This window comes from Podarcis melisellensis (assembly GCF_964234715.1).
Source record: "Podarcis melisellensis genome assembly, chromosome: Z".
In the NCBI taxonomy this organism is placed as follows: Eukaryota; Metazoa; Chordata; class Lepidosauria; order Squamata; family Lacertidae; genus Podarcis; species Podarcis melisellensis.
Genome location: NC_138547.1, coordinates 42,599,068 through 42,619,385, shown reverse-complemented (window position 1 = coordinate 42,619,385; position 20,318 = coordinate 42,599,068). Strand labels below are relative to the sequence as shown.

At 46.0% G+C, this 20,318-nt stretch overlaps 1 protein-coding gene across 1 annotated transcript; it reads left to right on the top strand.

Annotated features, from left to right (window-relative positions):
- The first annotated feature begins 820 nt into the window (after positions 1 to 820).
- On the top strand, positions 821 to 19,725 carry FMR1NB (FMR1 neighbor). Its single transcript, XM_081897690.1, has 7 exons — positions 821 to 850; positions 1,328 to 1,376; positions 2,847 to 2,924; positions 6,554 to 6,667; positions 10,208 to 10,348; positions 16,685 to 16,778; positions 19,553 to 19,725. Exons 3-7 carry the CDS (start codon positions 2,858 to 2,860, stop codon positions 19,704 to 19,706), a joined length of 570 nt encoding a protein of 189 aa, XP_081753816.1. The 5' UTR covers positions 821 to 850; positions 1,328 to 1,376; positions 2,847 to 2,857; the 3' UTR covers positions 19,707 to 19,725.
- Positions 19,726 to 20,318: the final 593 nt, after the last annotated feature.

Below are 20,318 nucleotides of genomic sequence, written 5' to 3'. Positions count from 1 at the left end.
GAATGTTGTGTGATTGGTTCAATGACACAAGACACATCATATGGGGACTTCCGGTGAGGCAAAATGGTGGGTGCCACTACACCGAGCAGCTCCTGAAGCCATCCAGAGCCAACTGCACTACCAGGCTGGTTCTGGGCTGCTGAAACTGCTGCTGCTCCACCACTGCTGAGGTGGAACTGGAGATGCCTGGCACGTCAACTGGGGGAACCATTGAACCCCCCCCCCCGAACCCAAATTGAGCCAGGAGCGAGAGCACCCAGCCACCCGGCTGACCCCAGCAGTGCTCTGGGGCCATGGAAACCCTGGAGCTGACGCAGGGAGAAGGAGGAGAGAAGAAGGAAGAGAGAGGAAGAGGAAGGAGAAAAAAGGGGAGAGCCCTGACCTGGCTACGCCACTGCTAAGGAGGAGAGCCCTGGGAGGACATGTGGCCGAGCCCAGGCCTGACCCAAGCCTACTATATGGCGGCTAGTGTTCCAAGAGAGCAGGCCGGGGGCCAGTGGATGGCCAGGTGACAGAGGAAACTACCGAAGAGAAGATATTACTTCTTTTTAAAAAACAAAACAAAAAACAAAACTTTTTTTAATAACTTTTTTTTCTCTTTTCGGATTCTTTGAAAAAAATCTGGTAACCTTTTAAGAGTCATTTGAGACCTTAAAGACTTGTGGCATAATTTCATTCAACAACAGATCATGATCTTTAAAATATCCAAACTGGTTAAAATAGCCACCTCTCTGGAAGTCATTACCAAGCGTGTAAGTCATAATAGAAATCCCCATAGCTACAACACTGAACCATTTCCTTAAAGAGCCTGCAAGCTTACAAGTGTGCAGTGACCTCAAAATACAGAAATGTATGTAACTTCAGTTGAGCCATAGGACAATTGATTCTTTTCTAAAAGCTAGAAAGGGTGGCTGGAGACCTCTCAGTATCTAAGGTTAAATGAATCTACTTTAACCTTACTGTGAGTTTTATTTATCAGTTTTATCATAACCCTGTATTCGGTTAGATGATTTGTTTCTTCTCCATCCATGTCTCTGCAGTTAGTATGAATTAGGATGCCCTTAGTTTGCTTAGTAATATTAAGGTCCTGCACCCCGGTTTAAAGTAAGCAAGATTTGCACTGTTCTCTGGAAAGTTAAGATCTGCACTAAAGGTTTCTACCATTGGGAATGTCCCATTTCTGGCTAAAAGTCAATCAGGGTTTGCTGGTTAAACCCAGAGCTGATTTGATGCATCAATTTAATTTGATTAAAATATTACTAACTTTGAAGTGAGAGGCCACTAGGGCAGCAGATTAAACATTTTTTTAAAAAAAAGAAACTTTCAGAAACTACAGGTGGTGAGCATTATCAGACCTACCTCCCTAACACCTGCAGGTAGTGTTCACCATCCTGACACATGAGGTAATGAATTCTGGGTATCTGCTGTGACGTGTTATTTATTTAAAGACAAAATTATGTGGGATGGGGAGAGTCTGATTGTTTTACTTAGGTGAGAATCTATGCAAATTCAATCTAGCTACTTGAGTAAAGTTCAATCCGCTAAGGTTTCTTCAATCAGGTGGCAGCATGATTTTTATTATCACCTTTGTTGCCTATCTTATTCCATTGAGCTCAGACCACTGTACTTAGATGCACCCCGATACATTCTCAAAACCCCCCATTAAGTGCAATGCCTGAGAGAGGAAGATTGGGCCAAGGCCACCCACTGTGAACTTGGTTATCTTCCCCAGCTAAGTCTAAACTAAGGATGTGGAGCCTGGGGCCCTCCAGGTGTTGGGCTCCAGTTGTTGCATTGCAGAGGGTTGGACTAGATGACCCTTGTGGTCCCTTCCAATTCTACGATTTTAAGTTCTCACCAGCCCCAAGCCACCATGGCAAATGGTCATGAATGATGGGAGTTCAAGAGCAACTGGAGGGCCACAGGTTCCTCAAACCTGGTCTTAACTCATAACTGCCACACTAACTCACCCTCATCCAACCTTCATCCAATGACCCTTTCATGGTCTGAAATGAAGTTTATGGAGTTGAGAGGTTTGCTGGACTGAGCTGGCAAGCGCCTGGAGTGAGTCAGCAGTAAAGCACACGAAGCAAGTGGAGTTAATGCTTTATCAGCAAAAACAGGGTCTGCATAGGAGTGCCAGGCCTAATGAGCACAGCAAGTCCTTTTTGGTATGGCTTGCCCCCCATGAAGCAGTTGCAGAGACTGAAGGTCCCCACCTTCCCACAGCTGCCTAAGTCCCAATCTCTCCAGGATTTTCCCCAAGGAATCCAAGACTGAAACTGTGTGATGCTGACCTTGTCCACACTCTACATGCCTCTCTTGGTTCTACGGTACAAGGAGGGAGGGGAGCTTGTTGCAGCAGGAAGGGGAAACACCTGTTGACTCTTCACCAGCCAGACTCATCTCTGCTTCTTGGCCTCCCTCCTCTCCTACTTCAACTTCTGTTTCTAATTCTGGACTTCTCTCTGCCATAGACTCTCCCAGCTCACTAAACCCTGTTACCTCTTCAGCTTCTGACGTCTCCTCTTCCCAGTCTACTCCCTCTTCTCCCTCTGACCACTCCATCATCCCATCACCAATCCCTGAGCTCTCAGCCTTCTTCCCCTGGGGGTTTCCCAGCTAGTTCCTCCCACCAATCCTCTGCACCCAACCAGTCCCTGATATCAAGTGTGATTCTACAAAGTGTTTTTTTTAACATGTGGAATTGATCTGGGGTTCCCATGCAAAATGATTGTGTTGCCCCATGCAAAAGTAATCCAAGTAAGACAAGACTTTTGAGTCTTCTTCCCTCAATAAGCAGGTGAAGGCTTGCTGGAGTTCACATTATTTGTTTTTCATTGCAGAAATAATACTGATGATGATCTCTGTGACCCAGATTTTAGCAAAATGCTTGTGTGTATTGTATCATGCTGTTGGCCCAAGTGAGTATTATAAAGAATAGTTCTTAAACATAAGGTAGCTTGCAATGTTTGACAATAGAGGAATTGCTTGGGAAAACTTATAAGGCCACCAGCTTTTAAAATTCAAGGTGTTGTGTGTGGGGGGGGGGGTTAACAGAATGGCTAGGCACTAGTTGACCATATCCAATCTGTACTCTGGTTGTGTGTATCTGTTGATCTAAATGGCATGTGGGCAAACTGGTAGCCTGGATTAGTTCTTATCCCCCAATCAATTTCTTCCTCTCCCTCTCCCTACTACTCCCATCACTGCTTTGAAAAGTGCCATCACTGGTGTCTGTGACACCAGTCAAGCTTGCAAAAATATATCATTTGCCCGACAATAAGTGTTGGAAGTGTAAAGAAAACGAAGGTACATTTTTTCACCTTTGGTGGACGTGCCCAAAGATTAAGGTCTTCTGGGAGATGATCTGCAATGAATTGAAAAAGGTATTTAAAAATACCTTCCTGAAGAAACCAGAGGCCTTTCTCCTGGGCATGGTCGGCCAATTGGTGTTAAAGAAGGATAGAACTTTCTTTATGTACGCTACAACAGCAGCAAGAATACTCATTGCAAAGTATTGGAAGACACAAGATTTGCCCACCTTGGAAGAATGGCAGATGAAAGTGATGGACTATATGGAACTGGCGGAAATGACTGGCAGAATCCGAGACCAGGGAGAAGAGTTGGTGGAAGAAGATTGGAAGAAATTCAAAAACTATCTACAGAAATATTGTAAAATTAATGAATGTTAAAATGATGTTGGATTGAAATGAAATGGCATTAGCAACAAAGCTAAAAAGAATATGTAAAAATGGATTGATAATCAGATGAAGATATGAAGTTTTAATATGTTAAGACATAGAATTAAGATAAAAACGAAGAGGGAAAGGATTTGCTGAATTAACTATGTGAACTGGAATACAAAAAAGGGAGATGTGAGGAGGTCAGGAAACAAGTAAATGAAATATAAGATACGAAAAGATTGATCTGTTTTTAACTGTTTTTTTATTTTTCATGCATTTTGTATTTTTCTTTGTATTTTTGTACTTTTTCTTTTTCTTTTCTTATTCTGTAACTTTCTTTTGTTTGTAAAACTTCAATAAATATCTTTTAAAAAATAATGAAAAGTGCCACCACTCAGTGCTGAAGTATACATGCTTTGAATGCAGTAGGTATCAATTCAATCCATAGCCCAGGGAACGTATTGCCTTTGTGCTTAAATAGGACCACTAGGCTTAAAAGGTTGGCCTACTGGGTCATTTTCAGTTAACAATCCCCAACTTTCCTAAGCTTAGAAATGATTTGAGAGCCCTAGCACTTGTCTGAAGTTGTAGACAGCTGCTGCAAGTCCTGAGCTAGCTCAAAAGTAGCCAGCATGTTTCATTCTGGCAGTTGTTGGATTTCAGCTTCCATTAGTCCAATGCAATTTTGCAAATAGTCAGGATTATTTGCTGTCATCCAGCTCACAAATGCACCCAGGCACCAGTTTAGTGAGATTTGAGATGTTTTGAGATGTTACAGAGAAATGGAACTGAGTGACATCTTGCCAGAAAGCTTCTAATGAAAAGCTCCACAGCAGCTTTATGTAGATATTAAATAGTGTTGGAAACAAAATTGTGGTACCCAACAACTCCTAGAGGTCCAAGGTACCATCAGTCAATACTTTTCAATGGAACAGACCCTGTAAGTAGTAGTGAAGCCACCACAAAACAAACTACGAACTCACTCAGAGCAGACATACACTGTGGTCTGTGGTATCTCAACCCACTGAGTCATCTAGGGGAGTCAACAGGTTCATGGTGCTTCTGTCTTTCACCCGAATGTCACCCATCAGAGTGATCAAGGCTGATTCTATGCCCAAACTGGCCCTGAACCTGAACTGGAGTATATCAAGATAACCAGTTTCAACCAAGAGCGGAAGCACCACCTCCTGGGTCCAGGCCCCAGGGTGGTTTTTTCCCCAGGGCTGGCTACATCACTGAAGACACACCACTTTACCCTCAACAGCCAGCAAGAGCAGCACTCAAGTCCATATGAAGCAGATAATTTTGTCCTTGCAGATTTTCTTTTACGGCCTAGGACCCTTGTACCTACAGGACCGCCTCTCCCAGTATGCCCCACGGAGGACCTTAAGGTCCATAAATAGCAACACCCTAGAGGTCCCGGGCCCTAAGGAAGTTAGATTAGCTTCAACCGGAGCCAGGGCCTTTTCAACACTGGCTCTGGCCTGGTGGAATGCTCTGCCTCATGAGACCAGGGCCCTGCAGGATCTGATTTCTTTCCACAGAGCCTGTAAGACAGAGTTGTTCCACCTGGCCTTTGGCTTGGAATCGATTTGATTTCCTCCCCCTCTTTCTTTTTCCTTTCTCCTCCTGTGATGAGGCTGCATTTTATTTGTTTTAATGTTGTATTTTAATCTTGTTTTTAAGTTGTATTCATTCAACTCGTTTTTATTATTGGTTGTTAGCCACCCTGAGCTGGTCTTGGCTGGGGAGGGTGGCGTATAAATAAATAATAATAATAATTGGTTGTTTTTTGTTTTTTGTTGTTGTTATTTTCCACGGTAGGCATCTGATGGCTCCAAGACTGGGTTAATGAGGGTATAATAGCTTTTCTAAGTGGTACATGGGTTGCCAAGTAGGCTGTTTTCTCCACGTTAACCACCACACAGGCACGATTATGTGCTCTTCCATGTGTACAGTCTCCTTCAGAGCAAAACTTATACGCCTTGTACTGAAATTGTCTCCACCTGCCTGGAACTCCTCAGTAAATCGGGTGGTTGCCTAACTTCCGCAGCACCAGAGAGGACATTTGGGTGCAGTTGTGTCTATGGCCCACCATGCCTCAACATTCCACAGGGAGACTAGGACCTTGGCAGAATTGCCTTCCGGAAAATCTCTTGCAGCATTCAGGAATCCATCAGCTTCCACACATCTCTAGGAGTGCACCAGATGGTCTCTGATCCTCATGGGATAGCAGCAATTACCCTCCCAAAACCAGTGCTACCTTTGTGGAGCACTGAGTATCTGGGAAGCCATCGGTGGTCAGGTTGATTGTTCCCAGCTAACCTATTCAGGACTTGGCAATACAGTGGTACCTTGGTTGTCAAACTGCTTGGCTCCCGAACAAATCGGCTCCCGAACGCCACAAACCCAGAAGTAGTGTTCTGGTTTGCAGACGTTTCTTGGAAGCTGAACATTTGATGTGGCTTCCGCTTGAGTGCAGGAAGCTCCTGCAGCCAATCGGAAGCCACACCTTGGTTTTCGAACAGTTCTGGGAGTTGAACCTGGACTCCCAGAACGGATTCAGTTTGACAACCAAGGTACCACTGTATGCGCCAGATTGGCTCCTTCATATACTTACAAAGCATGGGTGAGTGAGATTTTATTTTGAACTGACCTGATATTCTCCAACCACCACTAAGACAGAAGGCATAGTACTCAGTCCATCAGTTATCTGAAGAAGAGGGGATCAGAGGCTGAGAGGGGGAAAGTGTTTTGATTGGGGCGGGGAGGGGGAGAGTTTAAGTGGGAAAACTGTATTATGGTACTTAAATGAGTTTTCCCCTTGAGTTGCCGTGCAGGAGTTTGACTTGTTCTGTGTTTTTCAGGTTCTGCATTTCCGACCTTGGATGATTTAAATGAAACTGAAGTTGCTCCCCCTGAGCCAAGGACGAAAGTACAGATCGTATCTGAACAGCTGGTGACCTTTTTCAACCCAGTGAGTAAGTGCTTTTGTAGCATCATTTTTCATTGCCCCCTCTTCAAGTCCTTGAGAGGATTAGAAATGTTTGTTACTGTGGTCCTTCAGTGAAAGGTCTCTTTGTTGAGCTATATTGAGGGGTGTTATTCTATGCAGAGTGCCACGTTTCATGTTTGGAAAAGGAAATAAAAAGGGGTTGTCCAAAGGAATCAACCCTCAATTTACTGTCATGTTGCAGCTGCACATGGATCACCCATACTGGTTTGTAAGCATCTTAGAATAATAGAATTGTAGAGTTGGAAGGGACCATGTGGGTCATCTTATTTGAGAAGCCCTCAAAGCCCTCCTGATGCACAGGACTAGTTTGAGCAGTTCTTTGGATGGGCTGAGATGCTCCCAATGCAGAATTAATGGTAGGTATCAAATGTTTGCATAGTGCTGTATCTAGTAACCCAACAATGCATTGACAGCAAAAGAAAAAAGTCAAGGCAGCAGTAGCTGCTGTTGTTATTTGTTACCCACCCTTCGCCCTAAGATCCCAGAGAATGTTACAAAAATTGAAAACACAACATAAAAACAGTTTGTTTTCAACTTGCAAAGAGAGAAGAGGGGACCATTTTTAAAATAGACATCTCAAGCGTCAAATGTCAGGGTAAAAAGGGGCATCTTTAGCATTCACTAAAAGATTCAAAGTGAAGAATCCAGACACACTTTTGGCGGGAGGGGATTCCACAACTTAAGGGCTGCCACAGAGAATAAGCTTTCCTAGGCTGCCGCCACCTGAGGGTAGTGGAACAACCAAAAGGACTTAGAGATACATTGTGGATATTCACGGACATGTACATAGTTATCCAATGGTGGTCCTGCTCAGAGTATAACCATTGAAATTAAAGGACTTAGTCTCTTTATGTTTGATGGTTTTACACTGAGTAGGACTTGTATACAATCCATAAATCCAGTGCTGGGCAGGCCAATAAAGCAGGGTTTTCCTTTCTCTCCCATTCTTGGCTCTGGAGCCAAGTGAGGATTCCCAGGTAAGATCCTCCCTGTATTGTGTGGGCAGGTAATCCCTCCCCTACCTGGCCTGGTCTCCTTGGCAACGCTTCCCCCAGGTGGGATTGGACAACTGACTGAGGTAGTCGGAGACCTCCAGGTATCCCACCTGAGGGAAGGCAAAGCCAAGCTGATGCTGATGGAGCCGCTCCAGATCCAGGGGCTGCGCGCGCCCACGCAAAGGGTGCCCCCCGTTTTAAGCAGGGAGCGGTCATTCTTGCCATACTCCAAGAGCATAGGGGTTGGGCCAAACAGGCCAATGGAGCACAAGGCAAGCCTTGGTCTTCCTCCTGCTGAGCTGTGGTGCATGGATCCCCAGCATGCTGCACATGTGCTTGCAGGTGTCCACCGCAGACTTCCCTGGGCCCCGCAGGGCCCCATCCCCCCTCTAAAATGAATCTTGCAACAATCCTTCTTTAGCCAATGGAATGCTTTTCACCCACCCTCAGTTCAATTGTGGCAAGGAGGCAATTTCAAGTGAGTAACGGCTGGGGGCTGGGTAGGAGAGCAGCTGCATGTGTGTCGTGCCCATGACCATTTTTCTTTGCTTACAAATGTGCCCACAGACTCCCGAAAGGTCAGCAGCACTTGCTGCAGTGGCTGGATGCTGAAGAAGTTGAAGGAGAAGAAGGGCGACCCTGCTTTCGGTTCCCTCTTTTTCTCCCACTAGTGGATTTCAGAATCAGTTTGCTGTGCGTTGTAGGGGCTGCTTTTTACAAACGAAGCAATTGCAAAGCCCCATTAAGTATCTTTGCAAGCCGCTTAGAGACTATTGTAGTTAAGTGGTATATAAATTGTTTAAATAAATGAAAGAAGGGCCTTGCACAGATCTTGCTGCATGGCTCTTTTGCTTTTCGGCGGCAGTGTTGCTGTTTCCACCAAAAGGAGAAACAGACTTCAAAGTGGCACTTGGAAATAATCAGCTCATTAGTGTGTGGAGATTGCCCAGTTTGTTCCAACCTTCAAAGGTAAAAGGCCCTCCTGAATCTTATTCAGATACTCCAAAGCAAAGGGCTCAATCCAAAACATACTTTCAAAACCACCACGTTGATGCTTGACCCCTCTGTGAGCCTTTCTGTGCTTTTTTTCTGCTACTATTCCTTTTCTCCCTTGCATGGAGTTGATGCATAAGTGAGAAGGAACTCTCAGCAAATTTCCAATAAAACATAATAGCAGCCATTTGCATATCCCCCCCCCCCCCGGAGAAAGGAAACATGTCTCATAGAAAGAGGACACTGAGCTAATTTGTATGCATAGATCAGGGCTGAGAAACCTCTGGCCCTCTGGACGTTGCTAAACTACATATCCCATTAGTTCCAGCCAGCATAGTCAAGGCTGCTCAGAGTTGTAGTCCAGCAACATCTGGTGTGTGTGTGTGAAAGGTTCTTCACTCCTGATATAGATACAAACAGTGGCGTAGTGGGGGGGGCGGGGGGGCGACCGCACCGGGCACAACATCTGGGGGTTAGGGTTAGGGGGTGCAAATCCACGGGTTAGGGGGCGCAAATCCACAGGTTAGGGGGCGCAAATCACTTGCCTTGCCCCGGGTGCTGACAACCCACGCTACGCCACTGGAAACAAACATGGATTCAGAGCCATCTTTCCCATAGGGTTTAGTGGTGCGTCACACCAGGGCACTGGCCTCTCAGGGGCACCCCAGCAAGTGGAGGAGCTGCGTGGCTTTGCTGGTGACCTCCCCTTTCCCTGCACACCCGCCATCTGCGCCCTGCCAACCATAAGGCTGGTGGATGTGCAGCTTCTCCCCCAAGCCTCCTCGGGAGGAGAACGACCCCCGCAGAGGCTTAGGATGGAAGCTGTGCCCCACCAATCATATGGCTGGCAGGCCCACAGCTAGCCTCCCAAGCCTCTGCGGGTATCATTCTCCTCCCGAGGAGGCTTGGGAGGGGCGCAACGTCACTCTCAAGCCTCTGTGGGGATGGCTCTTCTGCAGCAGCATGGGGAAGAGTTGTGCTCCCTCCCCCCAGATGGCTGACAGTGAGCAGCTATGGCCACCCCAACACTATCCATGGTAATTTGGGGGTGCTGGGCAGATATTTGCACCACAGTGTCACATCTGCTAAAGATGGCCCTGCATGGATTCAAGCTATAGTACTTCTAATGTTGGACCCACTGAAATGAATGGACATGACTAATTTAGGTCCACTCATTTCAATAGGTCTGCTCTGTATAGAATGCTCTTGGATACCCTGTAGTTGGGGAAGATGGTGACCAGGTGAACTTCATGCCTGCTCAGTCACCTGCCCAGATGTTGTCACTCACTGTTGACGGGAGACTCTAAGAACCCTTTTGCTCTCTCTTCTTAGGGTCTTCTCTCTTTAAACCAGACTTGGACTGAAGAGACTTAAAGGACTGTTCTCTTTAAAGTGGAACACATGGCCACCCTAAATGGAAGCAGCGGTCTGGAATAACTTTGCCTCGTGCCTCAGTGTGTACATGTTTATACTGGGCTTGGAACTGAAATCTTGCATTTCTGCTTCATTTCCCAAAGCGTGTCGACCCAAAACAAATCAGGCAGTGGTGCCTTGCCAAGCTGGGGAAAAGAGCAACAAGTCGTTGTGTCTGGAACACAAGTGCTGCTTCTCGTCTAAAAAGCATGTTCAGTTGGACTGCTACACTCCACTCAAAGACCGTAAGTGTCATTCTGCCTCCAGGGCTCTTTCACTTGTTCTGCAAAGCTGGACACACATAGTTTCTTATGCCTACACTGCCACCTTCTGCCAAGACCTTGTTGCTGCTTTTCCCAGGTGGCACAGCAGAGTAGTATAGATACAGGGTCAGGTTTGTAAGCAGTAGTGGCTGCTGGTGACCCTTGGGATTAGTTGGGGCAGAAGCCAGCAGTAGGTGAAGTCAGAGCCAATGAAAGGCAGAGCCAACTCGCTCTGATTCCCCCACCCCACCTTCCTCCATTCAAGGGATAACACTGAAAATCGTGGGGAGGAAGATGACAATGCATTGCCAGCCCCTGGATTGGTTGTAATCAAGGAGGCAGGCAGGTGAGGGATGGCTGAGAGCAGCTCAGCTTCATGGGGCGGTTCCCCACTTGCCCTACTTAATGGACCAGCCCCCACTGCTTGCAGGTCTGTGTTGAGGACTTACATAATGCACCAGGAAGCTCTCAAATGAGCATGAGGGGCCATAGCTCGGAACACAGGATTTTCACACAGTAGGTCCCAGGTTATATCTCTCTCCTTGCCAGCTAAGTAAAAATCTCAGCCGATCTGGGAAATATTTCTGTCTGAGAAGTCATACCAGTCAGAGCAAACAGTGTTGGACTAGACCAGGTTAAGTGTTGTGCTGTACCACTTTAGTTGTTGCTGGGCTACAATTCCTTCATTCCATCATCCCTAACAACAACTAGAAGGCGACAGGTCCTGCACCCTTTGACTTCACAGAGTAGTGATCTGTTTCATTTTACATCAGTGCACACAGATATTATGGCTCCCATTGTGTCTTGGAGTGCATCTTCAAATGGTTCTTCAAAATTCAATGTGCTTCTCCTGTAGAGTTTATTTTCCATCCAGTTTGTCTGTTTGTAGAGTGGTTTTGGTACTTGAATGCTTCAGGGTGTGCAGCATATGTCAATAAACAACACGTGCTTATAGTCCACAAAGCACACGCTGTGTGCATTCTAACAATCTGTTGACAAAACACATACCCTTCACAGGCCTCTTAGACTCCAGCATCTCACAAATTATTGGGTTACCTCCTGCAATGGGTAATTGGCAATTTTATTGCCCTGTTCAATCCTCTGATTCTTCACTTCGCTGAACATGTTTGCTATTTTCCCCTGCCAGTTTTGAGAACAGTGGGAGGCAAGGCCTGTTGCTTTCATGTGGTCTTCATGGAGGCTTCTGGGTGGCCTGTTGGAAAGAAGGCTGCCAGGCTAGGTGGACCTTAGGGCTGATCCAGCAGGATTTCCATCACAGTTATATTTACAACAAATGTAGATCGGGAGCCAACAAAAACCCCTCTGCAGCTAGTTTCACATGTTTGGAGTCTTTGAGTTTGTTTGTTTTCTCAGACAGGCAGCCTCTCTTCTTCTGATGCCACATGACAAACTGCTTTTGTAACTTAAAAGGGAGGAATTTTTATTTTACTTATTTGCAATGTTTATATGCCAGCAACATTATAGGGGGGAAATATTATGGCACTGAACTGCATAAAATCAACAATACAGCCATTCCTGTACCATAGCTGTCAACTTTCAGATTTGAAAATAAGGAATCAGCAACCTCGAAAATAAGAGATCAGAAGCCTCACCTGTCCCGGGGACAGTCTACGGGATATCTGACAATCCAGGGTAGCAGCGGGAAGCAGTGGAAAACAGTGCTGGAATAAGGGAATTTCCCGCAAAAAAAGGGAAGGTTGACAGCTCTGTCCTGTACAGGGATAGCCTTGTCCATCGTAGTCCAGGAATTGGTAACCTCAAGGCTGGATTACTGCAGTGCACACTATGTGGGGCTGCCTTTGGGCCTGATTAGGGAGCTACAGTCGGTGCAGAATGTGACAGCCAGACTGCTGATGGGAGAACATGTGAGCCCATTGTTAAAGCATCTGCACTGGCTGTCCATCTACTTCCAAAATAGATTCAAGTATATACAGTTTTACCGTATATACTCAAGTATAAGCTGACTTTTTCAGCACATTTTTTATGCTGAAAATGCCCCCCTCAGCTTATACTCAAGTGAGGGTCCTTTCAGGCTGCTCTTTCCTCCTCCTCCGCCTTTGGCGCTGTTGGCGTTGGCGGAGAAGGAACAAGCAGCCTGAAAGCAGCCCTTTTGGGCTGCTTGTTCTTCCTTGGCCGCTGCTGCCACCACCAGGTTTGTGGTGTGGTAAACTCAACTTTTCCCAGTTTTTTGTGGTAAAATTGGGTGCCTCGGCTTATATTAGGGTTGGCTTATACTCAAGTATATATGGTAATTCACAAAGCACTGAAAATTTTAGGGACCTTAGGGAACACCTGAACCTTTCTATCCCAGGACAATCACTGAGATCATCTGCAGGCATGTTGGTGGTGCTTCTCCAAGTTGGCAAGGCTTATTTGTCAACAACAAGACCTAAGCCCTGAGTGTCATTGGTCCAGCATTATGGAATAGTCTGCCAACAGAGATTCAGCAGGCACCTTCGGTTTCCAGTTTTAAATGCCTGCTGAAAACTTTCCTATTCCAATAGGCTTATGCAGGCAATTAAGGCTGCATGTCTCCATAATAGCTAGCTGATTTCTGATTTCAGAATTTTAATGTGGTTTTTATTGTACGGTTTTACGTATAACTGTTGCAAACCACTCTGATACTTTGTATGAAATAAAATTGCATTCATAAAGCAAGTCCCAAACTCGTTGCAAATCAGTAGAGCAGATTAATGAATCAACATAGCTTGATCGCCCAAGGGAAGCCTGAGTAAACAGGTGCATGTTAAGCAGGTGTCTAAACAGTGGGTGCTTATTGGAATTGCATTCCAAAGAGAAGGCTCTTGCTTTATTCTATTTAATTTATTTTTACTCAGACAAATTATATACCACTTAAGCACAATTGTCTCTAAGTAGCATACGTCAAACTCAACAGTGCAATAAATATATAAAACCAGTTTAAAACTATAAAATCAGATCTGACTGTTAAAAGGCCTGCTGGAATAAAAAGTGATCATAAGATGAACCTCAGGAGCATATGGCAATGCTAACAGCATTGAAATATCTCAGCAGAGGTGCAGAATGTAAAGCATTCCCAGAGATACCCTGGTCTTCAAGTTGTTCCACAGAAAGACCTTAAACTTGGCCCGGTATCATATTTGCAGCCTCTGCAACTCCTTCAGCACAGATGTTTTGCCCTGTGAAAGAGGTACCTCCTTCAAAAACCTGGCAGCAGCCTTCTCCAGCTCAACTTTAATGGATGCCCCACAAATAATGCAATGCTGTGATACATTCTGGAGGTTACAGATGCCTGGACTTCTGCAGTTAAACAAGCCCGATCCAGAGCTGCCAGGAAGGGCTACAGCTCAGTGTAGGACATCTGCTTTGCATGCAGGATGTCCCTGGTTTGATATCCATGTAAGGCTGGGAAAGATTCCCTGGAGTGCCTCTGCCAGTCAGTGCAGACAATACTGAGCTAGATGGACCAATTCAGTACAAAGGCAGCTTCCGATATTCCTTAACAGCCATAGGCAGTCAGAGCCACTGTAGTCACTTGTGTGTCCAATGACAAAGATTCAGCCAGGAGTGTACCCCAGAATGTTCAAATTCATATTGTGATAAGACAACCTTCCCCAACTGGGTGGCCTCAAAATGCTGCTAGGCTCTAACCCTAACCCTGACCCTGACCCTGACCCTAAACCCTAAACCCTAAACCCTAAACCCTAAACCCTAAACCCTAAACCCTAACCCTAAACCTAAACCCTGACCCTAACCCTAACCCTTAGCTCTAAACCCTAACCCTAAACCCTAAACCTAAACCTAAACCCTAACCCTAAACCCTGACCCTAACCCTAACCCTAACCCTGACCCTGACCCTTAGCCCTAAACCCTAACCCTAAACACTAACCCTAACCCTAACCCTAAACCCTAAACCTAAACCTAAACCCTGACCCTGACCCTGACCCTGACCCTGACCCTGACCCTAACCCTAAACCCTAAACCCTGACCCTAACCCTAAACCCTAACATTAAACCCTGACCCTGACCCTGACCCTAACCCTAACCCTAACTCTAACCCTAACCCTAAACCCTGACCCTGACTCTGACCCAAACCCTAAACCCTAAACCCTAAACCCTAAACCCTAACCCTAACCCTAACCCTAACCCTAACCCCTAAACCCTGACCCTAACCCTAAACCCTAACATTAAACCCTGACCCTGACCCTAACCCTGACCCTGACCCTAACCCTTAGCCCTAAACCCTAACCCTAAACACTAACCCTAACCCTAAACCCTAAACCCTAAACCTAAACCCTAACCCTAACCCTAACCCTAACCCTAAACCCTAAACCCTGACCCTAACCCTAAACCCTAACCCTAAACCTGACCCTGACCCTGACCCAAACCCTAAACCCTAAACCCTAAACCCTAAACCCTAAACGCTAACCCTAAACCCTGACCCTGACCCTGACCCTGACCCTGACCCTAACCCTACTACCCTAACATACCTCACAGGGTAGTTATGAGGGCCAACTGGGTGTTTATGCCACCTTGCAGGGCTGCCAACTTGAATAAAATATTGTGGAGGCCCAGGTAAGCACCACCCTACATAATCGATCACATGACACGGTGCACACACACCATTTGAATGGCAATGCCCATCAACTTTGCAGGAGACCAGCCATGGGGCAGAGCTTCAAGCTCCAGCACCAGGGGGTGGAGAGCAGGCAGGGGCAGGCTGGCATGCATCAGGGGTGGGGTGCGTCACCTGCAGGGGCGGGCCGCGCATCCTGGGGACATGGCGCGCCATCTGCAGAGGCATGGCATGCGTCCTGGGGGCGTGGCACACTGCCCGAAGGGGCGTGGTGCGCATCCTGGGGGTGGGGCACACCTCCTGCAGGGGCAGGGCACCCAGTGCAGGGGGGTGGGCAGCTGCGATGGCTCCCTACTGGGATCACGCTGCCGGGGGCAGTGCACTCCCCCCGCACTCTTCCTCTGCCAGTGGACCAGCCCCTGAAATATTTTATTGCGGGGGCTGGAGCACCCACGGCCCCTAGGAGTTGGCTCCTATGCCACCTTGACCGCCTCTGAAAAAATGTAATAATGAAAAATACAGGCATAAAAGGACATATTAATAAAAAAAAGACCTACCCACATGATGCTGACATGATACCCTGCATGAATGCTGTGCAATAGAATGTACTTTCACCCAATTATTTGTTTGCTTGTGTTGCAACACAAAAAAATCTCTAATAAAACTAATTTTTTAAAGGGATATTAACTGTAAAGTAATTGTTCATTCCCCTCCTATAGGGAATACTCCCCCCAAGACACTTCCCTATCTAACACTCAATTTAAAATGAATGCCTTATCACAGCTTCCCCTGGCCTGCTGCCCTCCAATAGCTCTAACTCGCATCAGTTTTGACCCCAGGCCAGGAATTCGGGGGCTGATAGGAATGAGAGCACTTTAGCTGTTACACCACAATGGTTCTCCTATGTTTCTGTGATAGCACAGGAGTGTTGGTTTACATCAGAGCAGTTTGAACTCAGAGTTGAATCCCAGAAATAAACTTTTCCCAATAAACATGTAACTGCAGTACAAAACTTAACATCCTCTATACAGGGGCAGCGGAATGAAGTGGTAGAAGTCCAGAGGCAGGAGTGTGGACATTACCATGTCAGACTGCCTGTGAAGGAACATATATTTGTTTTAAATCTAACCCACATTAAAAACAAAACAAAACAGAGAGGTAGAGATTCTGTCTTACTCCTGTGCTAGCTTTCTAGCTGCAGAGACTTGACTGCAACAAGAAAGGAGTTGGGAAAGATCATGGCACCCAAAACATCACCATTCTGTAGTGATTTTAAAAAAGGATATGTGTGTCCCAGGACACTTGCAGGATATGCTTCATAACTTGGGTAGAAGGTGAACAAAGTGTGTAGCAGTTTGTAGGAGGAGGAGATGCAAGACGTTACCATGGAGTGGTTTATGTGCAAGAGGGGTTGCACAAAAGGAGGGGAAAGGAGGCATGGGAGTGAAGGCATGTACAAAGGGGTATAAAGCAGAGCTACAGAGTAGAAAAGGGAAGTGGCTTCAGAAATCAGGTTGAGCTTAAGTAGTTGCATGGGGTGGGAAGTGGAAGCTCCAGGGGGTTAATGTGGGGAAAATGGCAAGGGTGGTGGTGGAGCAAACAGGAGCACAGCTCCTAGTGTACTATAGACATCCACGTGCTTTGGAGATTATTTATTGCAGATGTGGCCATGAAGCAAAGCTGACTCATTACTAGGTTGTAGGACAGTTACAAGCCAAGCTGATGTTGATTGAACTGTAACAGGCCCTCAACAGATCCTGCGGATGCTTGGTGCCGGGATAGGAGGACTGATCCTTCTTGCGTGTCTTCCATGTTGCTGTTTTATTCTGGAGAGGAGGTAAGAGATACTTCCTCCTGTGTAAAAGCACAGCTGCATTATGGGGCACTTCAGCACTCTCACAGTAAAATGCAGTGGAGTGGAGGGAGCAGAGGCGCCGACTCCTAGGGGCCAAACCCTTTTGGATCCCCTCAACATTTGCTTGTGAGGGACACCCCCCCCCATGTTAAAAAAAAAAAGATCATGTCAGTTTGGAGGAGCCAGGAACACAATGGCAATGTGGCCTTAGTGGCTGGGTCATCCTCCTCCTTCTCCTGGTGGCACCACACTTGCCCCACCACACTTGCAAGTTGATGTCTCTAAGATGGAGGGACTCTAACTCAGTGGCAGAGCACATCCAAAAGTCCAGTCTCTGACATCTCCTTTAAAAGGACCAGGAAGCACGAGATGAGAGGACATTTCCACCCCATATCTAGAAGATCCACCTTGATCACTGTGACCTCCTGATGGGGCATTTCTGGAGGTTCCCCGTGCCCCTGAATTAGATTGGCCTTCACTTTAGTGTGGCAGGCCCTGCCCTGTGGAATTTCCTCACAGAGCTACAATTCCTAGCAACCTGAACAAAATACAGGGGCAACCATCTGCTTTATATGATTGCTGAATGTGCTTTAAACATATGGTATGGGTGAGGCCACTGTCCAGGGCAGACAATCCTGAACTAGGCAGGCCGACAATCTGATCTGGGGTAACGTAGCTTCCCTATGTTCCCACACAAACTTATAGCACAAAGTTGCTCAGCTATCAAATTATTTACCATGAAAAATAAATTGCCCTCCCTGTGCATATGGAACCACACACACTCAGGCATTATTCCTCTCCCCTCGCCAGATGGTTATTTGTTGAAAGTTTCCACACATGGACCTCCTGCATAGAATCTTTGCATTTACAATTTCCTCTGCTCTCAGCACCCAGTGCTGAAACTGCGGATAGCCAAGCAGAGCCACTGGCACATCTCCAAACAAGAGACTAGAATTAGCAAAGAATGGTCTGCTAAGATAAGCCCTGGGAAATGAATGTGTGAGAGATGGGATTCATATCAATGCTGAAGTGATTTGCCCAGGAAGGACTGTGTGGAGTGGATGGACTGTTAATATTGGTAGGAATATTATTGGATGTTGCTTAAAAAGGCCTTTTTAAAAAAGAAGAAAGCAAGCAAAAACGGCCATAATTAACTAGATGTTGAACCATTTTAATTTCTAGCACACCCTCACTGAAATGTTTGAATACATCAAAAGAAGCAAAACTGTAAGGAAGAATTATCTTTTCTAGTTTCAAGATGGCACCTCTTTTGGCATAGGGTTCCAGTGAGTTATTTCAACACATCTGCAAGAGTGTAACATATACTGGGAAATTACCAAAGCTGTATGTGGGTCTTTCATCTGCAGGTGCATTGCACAAGTAAAGAATTTCTCACCTGTTGCTGCTGCATTTGGCTTTTGAAAGCTAAATTGGACATGACGGATTGGCGTGCCTTCCTTGTTCGTATATAAAGGAGAAGATTTAGGGGGATAGGGCTTACTGCAGCGTTCGGGGACTTGTAGCCTTCGAGAGGCTGTTGGACTCCAGCATCCCTGACCATTGGCCATGCTAACAGGGGCTGATTGGGGGGTTGATGTACAACATCTGGAAGTCCACATGCTACCCACTCCTGGTTTACTGGAACTGAGCTGGGGGTGGAGAAAAATGGACAGAGCAAATAGACTAGGGTGGAAGGAAGCAGGAAAAACCCCTCTCTCACACTTTCCTATAACATCTCACTTTACTGGCCGAGGGAGCCGGCGTACAGCTTCCGGGTCATGTGGCCAGCATGACTAAGCCGCTTCTGGCGAACCAGAGCAGCACACGGAAACACCGTTTACCTTCGTGCTGGAGCGATACCTATTTATCTACTTGCACTTTGACGTGCTTTCGAACTGCTAGATGGGCAGGAACTGGGACCGAGCAAAGGGAGCTCACCCTGTTGCGGGGATTCGAGCCACCGACGTTCTGATCGACAAGTCCTAGGCTCAGTGGTTTAACCCACAGCGCCACCCACGTCCCTTTTGAGTGAGATTACTGGTTCTTAAATTCAGTGCATCTACTCTGACCTACGGTAGCTCAGGTCTCAGACAGGGATCCTTCCCTTCACTTGCTACCATGAATGCATAATGTCCCAGGTTTGATCCCTGATATCACCCTGTTAAAAGATCAGATAGGAAGGGAAGGGAAAGATGCCTGCCTGAGCCCTGTCCAGTTATCGCCAGTAAGTGCTGAAACTGGAAAATAGTCTTACCTGCTACCAGACCAGGGGCAGATCTATACTCATGGTTTTTAATGTTAAGGAAGAGTTAAGGAATGGTTTTGATAACATAAATGGACACATGACTTCCTACTTTTTATGTTAATAATGCGTTATTACCTTGTCCTTTTTATAGCTTAATTTTTAATCGTTTAATGCTGCTACATTGGTGAAACACTGCTCACATGTCCCCCCAGAGGGAGTAGCAGAGCAACCAGTGACCAGCAGCATGGAAAGAAAGAGCATTTTGGAAAATGGTGTGGCTGGGTATTACTTACATTTGACCGGGCGGGAGGGGGGCATGATAAAAATGTTAAATAGCAAGTGACATTTTAGAACGACATATCTAATATCATTTTGATATGGGGAAATAACATTGAACAGGTCAGCATAGCTGCAGCCCTGGTTTACTACCCTTCCCACCATTAAGTGTATCCGGAATCTGCCAGGAAATGCATAATATTCTCATTGAAGTTTTTTTTTGGTGGCATTTCAGCCCATGTTTTAATGCAGTACGAAGAGGCCCCAAAGGAGATGATTTTGAAGAAGACAGTGATGATGAGAGTGATGAAAGCAGTGATAGCCATTCTTCATCATCCGTCCAAGATGATGTTGAGAAACAAACGAGCAAGAAGGAAAAGGGCAAATAAACCACTCACCACTATTTGACCAACTTTTGTATGTGTGTTTTGTATTCATGTCCTCAACCTTTCCATTTTTTCAGTGCTCACGACAGCTTATATAAAATCACAACACACACATATAACACAAAGAATTAAAAAAGATTATAATACAATCCAGCACCAAAAGTAAAGAAAAAAGCAAAACAATAATTAGGCAGGCTCCCTCAAGGAGGACAAGTGCGAGAGGACATATAAGTTTGAGTCTTGAAAACTAAAAGGAAACAGGAGTAAAGTTTACCAAATTCTGCGGGCCAGAGTGGGTCATGGTCGAAAAGGCCCTGCTCATGTAACTTAATGTTACCAGACGTCCCCGTTTCCCAGGGACAGTCCCCGAATTTACAAATCAGTCCCTGGACAAAATCCATTGAAGTTGAAAAGTGTCCCTGGATTCATGGAAAAAAATCTGGTAACCTTAATGTAACTACCAGCCTCCCACCTATAGGAGAGGATATATGGAGCCAAGCCTGTAATGATGGACTCAGTGAATGGGCAAGTTCATATGAGAGAAGACAGTCCTTTGGATAAGCTGGTCCCACACCATTTTAGGGCAGCTCCCTCTAAACAGTCCTCCCCTAAAAC